At 29.1% G+C, this 16,130-nt stretch overlaps 3 protein-coding genes across 3 annotated transcripts; 1 reads left to right on the top strand and 2 right to left on the bottom strand.

Annotated features, from left to right (window-relative positions):
- Positions 1-169: 169 nt before the first annotated feature.
- On the bottom strand, positions 170-2,002 carry LOC119684808 (elongation factor Tu). The gene is made up of 5 exons (XM_038098934.1): positions 1,622-2,002; positions 1,474-1,565; positions 753-1,289; positions 462-690; positions 170-389 (listed from the first exon to the last, which is right to left on the bottom strand). Exons 1-5 carry the CDS (start codon positions 1,923-1,925, stop codon positions 193-195), a joined length of 1,359 nt encoding a protein of 452 aa, XP_037954862.1. The 5' UTR covers positions 1,926-2,002; the 3' UTR covers positions 170-192.
- A 738-nt stretch (positions 2,003-2,740) lies between these two features.
- LOC119677853 (GPI ethanolamine phosphate transferase 2) lies at positions 2,741-6,935 on the top strand. The gene is made up of 10 exons (XM_038089409.1): positions 2,741-3,057; positions 3,112-3,490; positions 3,553-3,732; positions 3,896-4,032; positions 4,089-4,291; positions 4,353-4,561; positions 4,623-5,256; positions 5,321-5,459; positions 5,530-5,872; positions 6,504-6,935. The coding sequence occupies exons 1-10, from the start codon at positions 2,888-2,890 to the stop codon at positions 6,933-6,935; spliced, it is 2,826 nt and encodes a 941-aa protein (XP_037945337.1). The 5' UTR covers positions 2,741-2,887.
- A 35-nt stretch (positions 6,936-6,970) lies between these two features.
- On the bottom strand, positions 6,971-11,450 carry LOC119677854 (origin recognition complex subunit 1). Its single transcript, XM_038089410.1, has 6 exons — positions 10,159-11,450; positions 9,840-10,078; positions 8,940-9,773; positions 8,738-8,873; positions 7,203-7,525; positions 6,971-7,138 (listed from the first exon to the last, which is right to left on the bottom strand). The coding sequence occupies exons 1-6, from the start codon at positions 11,250-11,252 to the stop codon at positions 6,993-6,995; spliced, it is 2,772 nt and encodes a 923-aa protein (XP_037945338.1). The 5' UTR covers positions 11,253-11,450; the 3' UTR covers positions 6,971-6,992.
- Positions 11,451-16,130: the final 4,680 nt, after the last annotated feature.

The raw sequence follows: 16,130 nt of genomic DNA, 5'->3' as shown, positions 1-16,130 counted from the left end.
AATCTGATGGCATACTCAGTTAGTTATAGATATAGCATATCAATAACCAGCTATATATTGTGATACCAATATGTGTTTTTTTAGAACTATTATTTAATATAAATTTTTAAAGTTAAAGATTCATTCTTCAATTTCAAAGTTTTATTAATTACTTAAGTTATAATGCTCGCAATATTCAATTCAAACAAAAAATTAATCGATAACAACATTGGATAGCTTATTTCTTGGTAGGTTTATAGATGGTTTTCGTTTAACGATTATTCCAGTCGCTACTGTCGCTTCATTTTCTCTTATTGTAAACGCTTGACCTGGAGTCATGACCATTTTTTTATGCAATGTTATGCTAACTTTCCCGTGTTCGCCAGGCATCAACATTTCATTTGGAGGTACTATTTTTTTTTTTTTTATAAATATACATCAATAAATAATATTATATATACTATTTTAAGTGATTAACTTACTTAAATCGATTCGAGCTGGTACATTCCACGTAGTACTGAACAATTGTTGTATATATTTCGAAAGCATAGGTCTAAATCTACCACCTTCAGCTCTGGATAATAAATACATAGATGCGTCGTAATGATTTGATATATCTTCAGTTCCTGTAGCGCAGAGAAGCATTCCTCGTTCTACATTTGATATTTTGACTCCACGAAGTAATGCACCAACATTCTCTCCTGCAATACCCTATGAAAACATGCATTCCATTACTGGTCAAATTTTTTTAAATATTTTATCTATTTAGTTACTTGCGGTACACTTTTGCGAAAAATTTGTAAATCCCCAATTGAAGTCTTGATATTTTGATTGAATCCAAGTAAATCGGCTTCAGCATTTTTTGCCATTGTACCACGTTTAATTGTACCCACAACAACTGTACCTCTACCGGGCATTGTGAATGCGTTATCGATAGGAAGTATGAAGGGTGAAGTGATATCACGTGTTGGCGTTGGTATATAATTGTCTATATGTTCCAATAATTGTTCAATTGCAGGTACACCGTATGCAGAAGTGTCATTATTCATCGCCAATAGTGCAGAACCATAAACAACTGGTGTGGCAATTCCATCAAAGCCAAAATCTGTCAGCAGTTCACGCACTTCTAATTCTACTAACTCCAAGACTTCATTATCTACTAGATCTGCTTTATTTATAAATACCACAATTTTTTCTATGCCAACCTGTTTTGCGAGTAATAAATGTTCACGAGTTTGAGGCATTTGACCATCAGTTGCTGCAACAACCAATATTGTGCCATCCATTTGTGAAGCTCCAGATATCATGTTCTATAAAAAAGCATAACGATTATATATTGTCTTAATGCACTATAACTTTATTTTGATTTTTATTGAACTAAATTAATATTGTTAAGAAGATTTAAGGGTTCACTAACCAAAAGCGTGAACACTTGGTGTCAATATTTTCAGATTATATAACATTGTTCATACTCACTGCTTAGTAGCGTTTTACCTTAATATAATCTGCATGTCCAGGGCAGTCAGTATGTGCATAGGAACGCTTTAAAGTGTTATAACCGATATGGCATGCATTTATTGTAATTCCTGAAATGAAAAACTCATATTATAACCTCAAGAATATCACTGTTTAGTGAAGTTACCTCTTGCTTTTTCCTCCGGCGCACGATCAATTTGATCATAGGCAACAAAATTTGCTAAACCTTTTTGCGCTAATACCTTTGTAATAGCTGCTGTCAAAGTGGTTTTACCATGATCGACATGACCAATGGTTCCCACATTGCAGTGTGGTTTTGTGTCTTTTTCAGTTTGCGTACAAAAGCAGCGTCGCTTAAGCTTTAATCCATGTTGAAAATTGTTTCTTATATTATTGTTAAAAGTATTTAAACTGACACCACATCGAACGGTGAATATACTTTGTGTAAATAACTTCCTCATGCCGGTCATCTGTTTTTGCTCCTTTATTTACAATTTTTTCACATATTCTTTTTCCCTTCTTCTCATCAGCATGAATAAATATTAGCAAAGATTAATAGATGAGACATAAATCGATCTATATAAGTTAAGGCTGTCAGCAAGTTCGAGTAAATTGATGGTAAATTGAGGGAAATTTCGAGTAAGGTAACTTAGATAAAAATTAGGTAAATTAAGTCTTACCGTTGTGAAAATTTTACAAGATGTTTAATAAATAAATAAATAAATTTGAAAACTTTTAACCAAAAAAATTAAATCAGTGCAATAAATAAATATTTATATAAGTGCAATGCGAAAAATCCTAGGAAATTGTAATTTACTTTACCTCAATTTACTCAAACTCGCACACGGCTAAAAATAGTGTTTGAAGCTTGTAATTTTTAACATTCGATTTGTAAACAAAAAACATATGATATTCTTAATTTGCGGCAGTATAAACAGTTTCGAAATTAACTTAATTAACTTAATTATTTTTACGAAATTAAGGAAATTTGGCTGTCTTAACATAGTATTAGGACGTGTGCGAGTTAGGCTAAGTTGATGCTAAACCAAATGGGAGATTTTTTGGGATTTTTTGCACTGCACACATTTAGCCATTTATTAACACGTATCGACACATCACTACATTATCGGCACAAATTAGAATTTCCTTCATTTAGAACGCAACTTAACCTAATTCGCACACGTCCTTAAAACTCTTTTTTCAAATCTGCAAATTCAAAACTTGATGAAGCATACATTTCCCATTTCCACAACTTGAACATTTCGCTGTTTTTATATGAATTTTTGCTAAAATTTTCGCATACATTGTTCTCTGACGCTATATGTCACTATGAAATTCAAAACAGATAAGGGTACGAGAATTTATTATAACAATTCTTTAAAATGTTTGAATAATTAATGACAACTGCAAAAGTGCTAAATAATATAAGGCAATGACTAAAATAAGTCAAGAAAGCTTTTTATTTTTGACGTTAACATGTTTTCTTCTTGGAACTGGTCTTTTCTTTGTTGGCTTTTTTCCGGTTGCATATGAAACCGTAGAGATTATTAGCAAAAATGATGATTTATCCTATGAAAGACCTGTTAGTTTAAATGGAATAAGGTAATAAATTTAATTTAATTACTAATTTAATAAACAAATAAAGTATAAACGCAGATTAGTACAGCCGGCAAAAAAGTATCCTCAGACAATATTAATGGTTGTAGATGCACTACGTTGGAATTTTTTAAATAAGACAAATATGCCGTTTACTTATGAAAATGCTTGTATGCATTTTTCAATAGAAGTTGATATTCCAACAGTAACAATGCCTCGTTTAAAGAGCCTTACAACGGGAACTCTATCGACATTTATTGATATAATATTGAATCTTGGCGAAACTGAACAATTGGATGATTCATTAATACACCAATTGGTCAAAAATGGAGCTAACATATCCTTTGTTGGAGATCGCACATGGACGAATTTATTCCCTAATAAATTTTATCGACAACAAGCGAATGTAGATTCCTTTTATGTAAACGACTTTTATGAGGTTTGTTAAATTTATATAAAATTTTTTAATCGCTGGTTAAAGCGTTTTGTATTAAATAATAGGGCGACAAAAATGTCACACAATATTTAATGAAAGAACTGACTCTGTATGATTGGAATATGCTTATATTACATTATTTAGGTTTAGATCATATTGGCCATGTTGAAGGTTCTACTAGTTCACGAATATTTCAGAAATTAAATGAAATGGATAAAGTTGTGCAGAAAATTTACAACGGTCAGGTAATTTCATAACACAAGTTAAATTAATTTGAGTGATAATAATATATAATTCTAATATATTGAATTGATAATCGTAAACATATTACTAATAATTTTTTATATATATGTCCATCTTTATCTATTAATCTTAAATATTAATTGTATGTATTCTTCGTTATGCTAGAACTTTCATAATCAGTTGGTATTGATAACAGCAGATCATGGAATGCGAAATGGTGGTGGCCATGGCGGCAGTACAACAGAGGAACGTTTTGTACCACTAAGTGTTTTTAAAAAGAATTGTACCGCAAAGAATCTCATGTAAGTAAAACAAGCAATATTTTTGTTGATATTTAAAATCATTCTTAAATATTTAGCAATAATGTTAAATATAAACAAATTGATATTGTTCCAACTCTGGCGGTGCTTTTATCCATTGATATACCAAAACATTCAGTTGGATGCTTAATTTTAGAGATGTTGCAAGACTTAACATATGAAGATCAACTCTATGCTCTTTATTATAATACAAAGCAACTTTTACAATTGACGAAACGACGATATGGGCAACAAGATACAGGTTTGGAAATTGTTATTTTAATATTAATTTGCCATGTTAAACAAAACTTTGTCTATCTCAGAATATTTAAGTTGGTTTTTAAAAGCAAAGTCTGCCCATTTTGACTTTTTATCTAAGTTGCGTAATAAAAAGGAACAAAGCAGCTTCGATTTTGAGCAAGCGAAACTCAATTATGTTCGTTCGTCCCGAACTATATCGACATTACTTTCAGAGTCTCGTGTTCGATTTCATTACGACTTTATAGCAATTGGTCTCACATTAACTACCATGGTAAGTAAATAACAAAATAATATGTTTTATTTAAAACTAATTATACTCTTTTTTTATATAGACCACTGGGTATATATTAATTTTTGCACTTTTCACAGAATCAAATTATGAATTGGAAAACTTTCCGAAATATAAACGTTTGATGCTTTCACTTTGTGTTGCTATATTTATTTATTTAATTTGTTATTACAAAGCTATAATAAAAACAAGTCATATATTAAATGCCGGCTTCATTACGCTGTCAATGTCTATAGCCATATATTTTGGTATAAACATAGTAAAAATGATATTTAAAATTATTTTACCGATGCATAAATCTATGCAGATGGCGTTGTCCATTCCAATACCACTATTGGCTTGTTTTATATTCCATACATGTTCATTAGCTTCATCATCTTTCATTGAGGAGGAACATCAAACTTGGTATTATTTAGGAGCTACCGCACTTATATTACTTTTTATGAACAAATTTAGAAAAGCTACAATTGAAAGTAATATTGGCCAGGAATATTTTCTTTTTAAAAATATACATAAAACTATTTGGAAAATGCGTTCCGATATAAAAATGCTTATAGTGGTAACGTTGATGAGAAAGCTTAATCAAACAGGCGACAGATGGAAAGACTTAATAGATTTAGGTGATATTTTAAATGAACATGATAATAAAGCCGCTTTAACTTTATTTTTTATTATTGGTGCGTTAAAATAGTTTATATCTTTTATGAGTAATATAATCTAAAATTAGTATTATTTGCTTAGGACTGGTAATGCTATTAATGCAACTTAAAAATGTGAATGGACCATTAGAAATCGTTCCTTGCTTTTTCGCTACAATGTGTATTTACTGTTTTCGTGGTGCCAGTGGAACTGTGAACTTAGTTCAATCGGAGGATCATAAGTGAGTACCATTTCATGTATTATTAATTTATAATAATAATTCTTAACAATTTTATCATTTATTACCATAGCAAATATGTAATTTTGATGTTATTTTGGATAAGCATAGTTATTTTAGCAATAATTCCATATGCTAAAATTATTTTCGGGAAAAAAACTTATGGATATGCAAGAAAGCCAAATCTTATTAAAATATTAAATGCAAATTTTAGTTGCTTTCTACTGGTCTCCGCCTTATTGCATAAACCCCACAATGTTATTTTAGTACCGGCACTGGTATTTGTATTGCAAGTGACATATTCTCTGTGTGATAACTTACATAACCAAAGGTTTTGGCGAGATAATCAGTTACATGTGCTGGCTTATAAAACAGTTTTAACAATATTTGTTGCTAAAATGTTCTACTTTTATCAGGTAAGCGAATTTAATATCTATACGAATATACTTCAGTTGCATAGGCAGTTGAATGACATATATACTTATATAATGTATATATATCCTTATCAAATCCAAAGCTAGTTTAACTGTCTTAATATACCACATTTTTATTTGATTAATAAATGAGATGTAGTTTCAATACAGCACATAACAAAAAAAAAAGAAAAAGTATAATTAATGTATATATAATAATATAATTAAGATGTCTATAAAAACTAAAATCAATTAATTTATAATTTATAAAAAATAACAATCTTAATATATTAATATTAAAAGTATTTGATGCAAAACTGGATAGTTCAGATGATTCGAAACATATTTTTGTTTCCAAATTAAATATTCGAATTATAAATTCATAAAATTAAAAATATAAATATTTTATTATTTGAACTATAGGATGTAAAACCGAATAGATCAGACGATTCGAAGTTTGTTTTTGATGTTAATTTATATGTTCATGTTGACTAAAAAATTTGAATATGATATAATTTAAATAACACGTACCACATTTATAAATTATGACGATTTTGTAATTTAATTCTTATTTTTGTTTTTTTTTTTTTTAATTTTTGTATAAACTTATTAACAATATATTTTTATTTTGCAGGGTAATTCAAATAGTTTAGCAACAATTGACCTTAATCCAGGTTATATTGGTCAAACCAGTTACAATCCTATTATTGTGGGCACATTCGTGACGCTTAATACTTACTGTGCATATATAGTTGCCTTTCTCTATTTAATTCTACACACTTTTAGTATACAAGCCAAACAAATGCCGCGCCGTGAAGAGAAAGAACAAGTCACAAATAGTGCGTTGGTGATCGTGAATGAGAAACAATTGCAATATGTCATATCCTTGTATACAATATCAACTATAATGCCTGTTGCAGCATATTTAGGTTTAATGATGATATTTCGTTATCATCTTTTTATATATTCAGTATTTGCACCAAAATTTTTTTACGAAGTTTATAATGTTTTCGTGTTTTATTTTATTTTTGCCTTAACAAATTTGTACTTTAAATTATTTAAATAAATGTTTTAACGTTGACGTTAAAATTCTGTTATTTTATTATTATTCTTGTATTTTGTACTATGATTCAGTATTTACTCGCAGCGCATAATGTATATCATCCATACTCACGTTCAGCAGAATCTTCTGAAAAATGTCATTGCGCGAATGTTCACAAATGATTAGTCGTTCTGAGCCCAATTTTGAGCAGATACGCAATGCACGACCTTTAAGTAATTAATAAATATTTATTTTTAATCTGAATTCAAAAAGAATTTATATGCAACGAACCTGGTGTAGGTACAGTTACTCCCATAAATGCAGCTATTGTTTCAATCTGTAGGTAGACACTCATAAAATTAGTTTCATCTACACCAGTGCGTGTTATTTCTGCAACGACGGCTTGTAGGAAAAGTTGCTCGAGACGTGAACAGTTCTTTATGGACTGTACTTTAGCGCTGGCTATCATTTCACCTAAAGCCTGTTGTACATGTGCCATATTTACACATAATTTTGTTTTATTGTTGGCGTCAAAAGAAGCATCAGCAATTTCGGTAGCTCTACGGCAAATGTCTAAAGCACGTCGTGCATCACCGGAGACTGCAGCAACCTTACTGAAATAGTAAACAGCATAACATATATAGAATTTAATGGAGAACAGTTATATTGAATTTTGTTTTTAATTATATTTTCTACAAATATAATTTTTCAAACGGTCGAATGATCCAAAGAATTTATTCAAAATTTAAGAATGATCCAAAATTTATTTTGTAAATAAAATTAAATATTTTTTTTAGATTAAATTATCAGTATTAATATATGAAATATATATATTATTAATGTATAAAATCTCAAGTTATTTTGAATAGGAAGACTTTAGCCAATATGTCTTTAGCATGAAACTTTAACCTATAGGCCTAACCTACTCTTAAATAATCCCGTTTAATCTGACACCATCATCACATATCTATTTTCTGCCCCATGTATACGTGCTTGTTCTTGTTAGATCTGTTAAATTTAACATTTATATACAATCATGTCTTGAAGAATATATAACCACTTTTACTACGTTTTAATAATATGAGCTCCGTAAGTACTTGCGATCGTCAACTTAATAACTCTTAGCAATAACTATAGTATGTAATTCTAGATGCTAATTACAAAATCTGTGAAGAGTTTTAACTCTATCTGGTATTGCTAGTGATCAATAGGTCTATGTAAGGCTTACAACTAGTCTAATCTAGCCTAATATCAAAAATCAGTGATAGTGTCCAAGCTTAAAGCTAACAATGGCGTGAACGACTTTCTGACAATATTCCTTTTTAAATATGTTTCTAAAATATTTTGTAAAATGTGTTTAGAAGCTTATTGTGGTTCATTTTACAATACAGAATGATAAGTCCCAAGTAACAAGGACTTAATGTCGACTATTTCATACAGGTGTTTAGCAATCTTAACTATTCTTATTTTTCGGTTTTCAAACGTCTGTTTTTGAACAACTATAGTATAAAATATAAAAGCTCTTCTTGAAATTTATAGAATTACTTCAAGGACAGTTGAAATATTACTATTGATCAGAATGATTTGATCAACCGCTTATAAAAAAAAACAAAATTTAGATTAATATTTTTATTTTCACCTTTTCAACCTTAAACTCTGGCTACTGGCTTACTGAGCGACACTAAATCGTCTTAGAAGACCAATGATTTCGGGACGTGGACTAGATATTTCGATCTAATTTTTTTTTAATCATCTAAATTATTCAATTGACATTCTTTTTCAAGGTAGTTATAGATTTAAATGTATGAAATTCAATTAAAGCTTACCGCGCAACAAGTTGTACGGCATCACTTTTGAAAGCATCCGAACCACTTAAACGTTCCGTAACAATTTCTTGTAGCTGTTTGTGTGTATATGGTTGAAAAGTAAGACGCGTAAGTCCCAATCGCGATGTTACTTTACCTAATTTTGAAAAAATTAAACATATATTTGAAAACAAATTTGATTTATCATCACTACATTACATACCCATTAATAATCTTTCAGGTAAGTCCATTGTGTTGGCTATTGTTACGACTACTAAACGTGCCTGTGATTTTGTTGGCCAGTCGAGTAAATTATATACGACATCTTGCCGTCGGTTGCAAAGTATATCAAGTTCATCTACAAGCAATACTGTGGTAACACGTCTTGGCGCTGATGTTGTGAATCGTTTTTCAAGTAATGTATGTGCATGTTCCCAAGAAACAGTTTTACCAGTCAATTGTTTATAGATTTGTACATATGCTTGTCTTGGTTCTGTTAGACGCATACCATTAATTTCTATATAATCAAATGGTGGTAAATTTTCTTCAGTTGCTTCGCGTTGCAGTGTACGTATAACACCAGTTGTTGTTGCTGTTTTTCCAGTTCCAGGCACACCAGATACATACATACAGCCACCACATTGATCTTCTATTTTTCCTCTTAAAAAAGTATAAATATTTTCAAATTCTTTTTCACGGCATGGTAGACTCTTTGGTACTACAGATACGTGTAGCTGTTCTCGTGCTAGCTGCAAATCATTTTTGTTTTGTTTTGATGAGAACGTTATGCGTTTTTCAATGGTGGGACTTAGTTCTCCAGAACGTAAAAGCTTTAATTTTTGTGTCGCTGTCATAGAAGATCGTTTGCTTGGAGTTTTTTCTTCATACATGTCGGATTTACGAGAGCTACGTTTTGGTGTTTTTGGAGTTTCGACATCGACATTATCATTTTTAGTATTGCGCGATCGTTTTGGTGTGCTAACTATATCATTATCATTAAAAATTCTACGTTCCACAATATTCGATAGCTGTATACTGCGTTTTGGTGTTCCATCAGCTAAGATATATAAATAAAATATGAAATTAGAAATTTTAATATTATATTAAATTATTATATTCCTACCTGGACGACTTGTTGCTGATTTTAAAATGCTTTTTCTTCGCGTAGCAGTGACCCGCGGTGTCATCTCAGAGTTTATATCAGTATCTTTTGATTTCTTTGATGGCGTTTTATATATATTCGGTGTAGAATTATCAATAATACCTAAGCGTTTACGACTGCTCTGCGTGTCTTCATGTGAAGCACTATCTGCTAATGCTAAAGGATCTTCATCAATAGATTTAAACTTGTTAGAGCGCCGCCTAAAATAATTTCAATTTAAATCAATTATGGTTAATAATTTTTTAAAAATGTTTATGCTTCTTATAAATATTTTACTTACGTTTCTGAAATTCGTAATTTAATTTTAATTTCATTGTTGCATGATGGTTCATCTTCAACCGGCTTAACAATGGAATAATTTAGACAATCAGAATCTGCTGTTACATTTCCTTCTTTTTCTAGGCTTAAATTTAAATTGCGTCTAGCTGCTGAAGCTCTAGAGTTATGTATTGGAACTTTGTGATTCTTCTCAGTTAGCGGAGATGTGATGAGATAATTAGCATTCACCTCTTCCTTTTTCTTTTTAGCAGAAAGTTTTACCACACTTCGTCCGCCAATTATTTTTATTGGCGAAACTTTATTTTCAGTAGAAAATTGACTAATATCGACAAATTCTAGTGCACTTGACGCGCACATAGAAGCCCGTCTGCGTTTAATATTATCGGTATTTCGAGATTTTTCTTTATGTGCTGACCGCACTCTTCTACTGTTGTCATTATTTATTTGAACTTTGGTTGTAGATTCTGTAAAACAACTATTGCGACGCGTTTTCCTGACGGTATTCCTTTCAATATCTAATGGTTCTTCACTGTACTGTAGCGGAACTAACCGATAATATTGTTTTACTTTAATAAATTTATATCGACAAACAAACATTGGACATGTACTACGTGATGAGTTGAGATTATTTAAAATTTTGGACGCAGTATCTTCGACTTCGCCAATTACGACAAGGCACTTACGAAAAATTGTCTCCAAAGAAATATCAGCGTCGTAAGGTCGATGTTCTTCTATAACTTCACAATTAAAGTCTATATTTATATTATCAGTGTCAAATTCTTTATGAGGAATACATTGAGGACGTGAATACCACTGTACACATGCACGGTAAGGATCCTTTTTGCACATGTCCTCATGTAATTCATACAGGCAAATTATTTTTGCTATATCACAACCTTCAACAGTATCCGGTTCAGCTGCATCTGCATTAGACACGAGTACGAAATCGCCCACACTTAAAGTTAGTGCTCCAATAATGCATTTGGTGTAATAAGAAACGTTTTTATTTTTCAAATTCGTTGCTTCAAAATGTAATGCTTGACTTCCTATCCACTTAACACTAACATTTGAACTAAATAACTCTTTAATTACCATTTTTGACTTCTTTAATTTTTATTGGATATCTCAGCAAAATAAATTTTTAAATACAATGCTCCAATAAATAAAATAAATAAAAAAAATATTAACCCAATTTTCAGCTGCTGACACAAAACAAAGGTTCTCAAAGTATGTTTTGGCGCGCAATAAAGCAGCAGCTTTCATGTGTGAGTGTGTTTTGTGTGAGTGAAGGCTGAAGTAAATGTATGATTATATAGGCAGACCATACAAAAATAAATATCGCCCGTTAAAATTTTTCTTTTATTATGTATAGAAATTATTTATTAATCTGAATTTATGTTATATGTTTTTTATATTAAAAGTGCATAATAACCATGTAATTAAAACAAAGCATTAACGATGATTGGGAATTATTGAGTACTTCACAGTAACAGAAAAATCATAATAATGCAATTACCACATATATGTACAGCAAGTAATACCATTTTGCAACAAAATTAATACATAAATATAATAATGAGGTTTGATAATGGAAAATGTAAATATATTATATATCTGGACAATATCAATTAAGTCGTCTTTATGTTCAATTAAGCTATCAGACGTTTTTATTTGGCAATGAATTTTGTGTTATGGTCGTAAATTATTTTAAATTACTTTTCATCGATTCATGTGAATTTCTTAGATCTTGATCTAAGATTTATAGTTACAAACTGTTTCAATTTCATTAACATAATTGATGCGGCATTTATCGGAAACAAGTCATGAAATTTTTACATTGGTTATATGTGTGACGATTAACAAAAACAGTAATAAATTCAAGTGTAGTCCCGCGGTTTAATTCAATAACCCTAGCGTTATTTTAAGTTTGATGACATTGCTATAACAAGTTATATAATAGATCTGTTCCAGTAACACTGCGTATACATAAGTGCGTTGCACCAGCAAATTTTCGATTAAGTGAGAGCATCTGAGAGAGCGTAACATTCCTGTCGAAAATTGAAAACTCGTACTTAACTCGTACATTTTATTTCAAATAAAATTTGTGTACATGTGTGAATCAACTGTTTTTGTTTGAATTCAAATTTTTGCCTTGTTTATTTGCACGGCACTGGTGTTCTCACCAGATTTTACACAAAGCTGAAAATCTGTATAAAGAGCGTAATTTGGCATTTTATTTGTTTTACGCTCTCATTTTGTAGTTTACTTGTGTTTTACTTGAGTTTTACTACGAGTATCTCGTAGAATATACCTGTTATGATTGAAGCATCAACTTAAAGATGTGACCTGTTTTTAAATTTCACTATATTAAATAACCTCTTCTACTATTCCATATGTTAACAAATTTTAATTTATGATATATTGGAGTATAGAGCAGTGAGTTTTACATTTAGCAACAACTTTTAGATGAAATTTTTAAATTGATTATATAAATTACTTCTAGTTGTTATTGGTGATTCTATATAAAAATATGTAATTCAAAGCCCGCTATCTCGAGAACTAAGATATGCGACGTAATGGAAATACTTACTTAGAATAGCTCCTTGTATTAAAATCTTTAACATGGCAAACATTTTCCGCAAACAGAGTGTAGAATTGATATCCCTCTTAAGCGAACAATTTTTATTCAAAACCAAATATAATTTTTACCATCAACTGAAACAATTTAATCTTTTTTATATTAAAAGAAGCTAACTGATGATTAATGTCTACTTAAAGGTGCATTCACACCAAAGCGAAAAAAAGAACATTCGGAGGTAATCGTAAAAGTTCGTTCGTTCGCTTTTTTGTGGATGCATCTTAAAAGAGTTTTTATTGCATAATAGCAACATTTTGATGATGTGCATTTGAATTATATAGATGAGTTCCATAAAATATATTCAGTTTCGCTTCTTCTTTATCTTTTAATTACCGAACAGCGGCTAATCTTATCAGCTGTCAGATTTTGTTTTGGTTTTGCTATTGTTGTTAAACAATTCAAAACAGAAAGATACGCGCAATGTATTTGAGAGCAATGGAAATGTGCGGGAAAAATTTAACATTATTTAAGTATATTTAAATTGTCATTATATATTTATATTGCCAAAAAGGATTTAATGAATGGAGTTTATATCAATATGTTAACTTGAGTACTCTTCACGGTAAAAAAATACAAGATTAAGACAATATTTGAAAATTTTAATTCATTGGAACTGCAATTTCTTTTTTAAATGATATATTACTAAATTTTATATTAACTTTATGACATCAATTATTTTTTGTTTTTAAATAATTTATAACCTTTTATGCATTATTAATTTTGTTTGTAATTTGTTTAAAAAGTAGTGCTTCAAATAAGGACAATAGTAGAAATTTTAATTCAGAATAATATTTAGATTAATTTTCTTTAAACCTTAGTAATATCAATAATATACAAATGATTTTTTTATAAATTTTCTTATAAAATCAAATAGTATTTATTTATTTAAAATTAATTAATAGCATTCTGTATATTATAAATTATGTTTTTTAATTAATCATTATTAATTTTTTTTATTTTATTGAAATTGCACCTAGTCTACTTAAACTAATTAGCAATAATCATTATTAATAAGAAAATTTCATTTCTATAATTTCAGTTTGCTATAATTTTTAGTAGAATAAAGAAGAGAAGAATTTTGTTGCAAACTCTATGTTTGGAGTTTACGAAAATTCCAAAAATTTGTGAATATTTTAATGTAATAGAACAATATTCTGATGATATTTTTCACAGTTATTTTCGAATGGGTCGTTCATAACTCGATTTTTATGGAGGTTAGTATTTGAGTTTCACTTTATTTTGATTTGCGTTAACTATTTAAATATCTAAGGCCATTTGCGATAGCAAGTTACGCTTTTTGGATGTTTTTATTGGAAATACAGGCAGTTGTCATGCCGCAAATGTGTGGAAAAACAGCCTAATTTTCAAAGCAATAGCTAAAGGAAAAGTAAAACTAGCACCAAATGCAGTAATTTTAGGTGATTCTACTTACCCTCTCTCAAAATTTGTGATGGTTCCGTACAGGGACAACGGATACCTCAGTGTAGATGAAAAAAAATTTAATTATTGCTTAAACTCGACAAGATTGTTTATAGAGCAAACCTTGTTAATTCTTAAGCAAAAATTTAAAATTCTGAACCATATAGACATAGGAACAGTGCAAGCAATTTCAAAAGTGATATTCATAAAACATCATAAATATTCATATAAAACATCAGAATACATTAGTGATCTCACCACAGATATGTATGTTGGAAATTCTGACGCTGAATGTCGCTCAAATACTTTGATTCCATCAGAAGAAATTGACGATGATATCGATGGTATACCTACACGTAACAATTTAAGAACTCTCTTAATTTCTTAAAATGTCGTAAAATTATTTTTATTTCTTCGCGTGATAAGAACAGAACGTCGATCCGTTCGTTCTTGAAACCCAATATTTATAATCGTTATTAATGCTATGAACCTACATTATAAAATAGAATATTGGAATTTTATGTTAAGTTTGTTGCTTTTGTAATGAATGTTTCATAAATCGTACCATACTAAGAATCGTGTACCATAACCCATACTAAGAATCATGGTATTAAACGCCTTTTCGAAATAAAGGACTTACGTATGTATATTCACTTGTATTGCATCCTAACTATTAAATACAATTAGATGCAAATTATTGAAGTTTATCTTTAGGCGCGTTTGGTGATAAATTTTGCGAAGTGTGTGCCAAAAACATAAAAAAAAGACATGTATTCTGTCTCTGTTAAAAAACCATGAAGAATTTAAAAATGATATTTAATAAAATTTTATGCTAGCTGTCATACAAATGTCAGGTTTGACTGGTAGTAGCGTAACCGTGGTTGTTGTTAGTATAAATGCTATTAATATGCTTGGTAGTGTAGACATCCTTGTGGCTTATTGTAGCAATGAATCCCTTATTCCCTATATTAGTAAACACTAAATTGTTTAATAATTAATTGTGCTTTATATTTTAATATATATATTTATATACATAAGCAAGTTTTTATTATTATATGTTCAAAATTTTAAATTGCATTTTAATGTTGCTTGTATTTATTGTATTTAATAGAGAGGTTTCGAACAATAGTGAACTACAACAACAATTTTTTTTTTCATTTTAATCGTAGAGTTTTTGTAAGCGCCCACTGTATAAATTACTAAATAAAACAACAATATAAAATGGATTATATATGCAAATTACGTTTTTATTTTACACATCTTTGCCTTAAACATACATTGATTTTGAGGTGTTTGTAATAGTTTATAAAAGAATTTCTTTTTAGAATTCCGCAAAGATAAATAACATTTAATTTATATATAAAGAGCGAAATACTACTCGCAATAACAATAAAGTATAATGAAACATTTAAATTTTTCTTTCTTAAAATTCACTGACATAAATTTTTTTTTTGTTATAATAAAAACTATTTTTTTATTTATTATTATTAAAACATAGAATTGAAATATATGAATTATGTAGTCATGATATTATTTGAATTATTGTCTTGAAATAATATAAAAAAACAATAACAAAACTTTCAAGATTCTTCATAAATGCTATAAGAATTATTTTAAAAAAATGTGAATTGCGCTTATAAATAAAAATAAAATAAAAATTTAAATATAAAAAATTATTACATATCTAATTATTTCATATCTTAAAATGTTTATATTGGAATAAACAATATATAACGACTATTCTTATACATCTTACATATATTAAAAGCAGTAGAAAAAATGATAATAAAGTTAATGCTAATGCATAAATAAAGCCAAAAAAAATTTTTTTTAATACATAATATATATATATATATATATATAATATATATTTTATATACAATAAAAAATAAAAAAATAAATATAAAAATTAATTG

Source organism: Teleopsis dalmanni, chromosome 2 (assembly GCF_002237135.1).
Source record: "Teleopsis dalmanni isolate 2A chromosome 2, ASM223713v2, whole genome shotgun sequence".
NCBI lineage: Eukaryota > Metazoa > Arthropoda > Insecta > Diptera > Diopsidae > Teleopsis > Teleopsis dalmanni.
This window is presented reverse-complemented; position numbering and strand designations above follow the sequence as displayed.

Excerpts from the sequence above, each read along its gene's own strand:
- LOC119684808 (XM_038098934.1), bottom strand. The coding sequence starts at position 1,925 with ATGACCGGCATGAGGAAGTTATTTACACAAAGTATATTCACCGTTCGA. Across the intron at positions 1,290-1,473 it reads GACATGCAGATTATATTAAG|AACATGATATCTGGAGCTTC; the intron begins GTAAAACGCTAC and ends GCTTTTTTATAG. Across the intron at positions 390-461 it reads ACCAGCTCGAATCGATTTAA|TACCTCCAAATGAAATGTTG; the intron begins GTAAGTTAATCA and ends AAAAAAAAATAG.
- LOC119677853 (XM_038089409.1), top strand. The coding sequence starts at position 2,888 with ATGACTAAAATAAGTCAAGAAAGCTTTTTATTTTTGACGTTAACATGT. Across the intron at positions 3,491-3,552 it reads ATGTAAACGACTTTTATGAG|GGCGACAAAAATGTCACACA; the intron begins GTTTGTTAAATT and ends ATTAAATAATAG. Across the intron at positions 5,257-5,320 it reads AACTTTATTTTTTATTATTG|GACTGGTAATGCTATTAATG; the intron begins GTGCGTTAAAAT and ends TTATTTGCTTAG.
- LOC119677854 (XM_038089410.1), bottom strand. The coding sequence starts at position 11,252 with ATGGTAATTAAAGAGTTATTTAGTTCAAATGTTAGTGTTAAGTGGATA. Across the intron at positions 10,079-10,158 it reads AAATTACGAATTTCAGAAAC|GCGGCGCTCTAACAAGTTTA; the intron begins GTAAGTAAAATA and ends AAATTATTTTAG. Across the intron at positions 7,139-7,202 it reads AGTAACTGTACCTACACCAG|GTCGTGCATTGCGTATCTGC; the intron begins GTTCGTTGCATA and ends AATTACTTAAAG.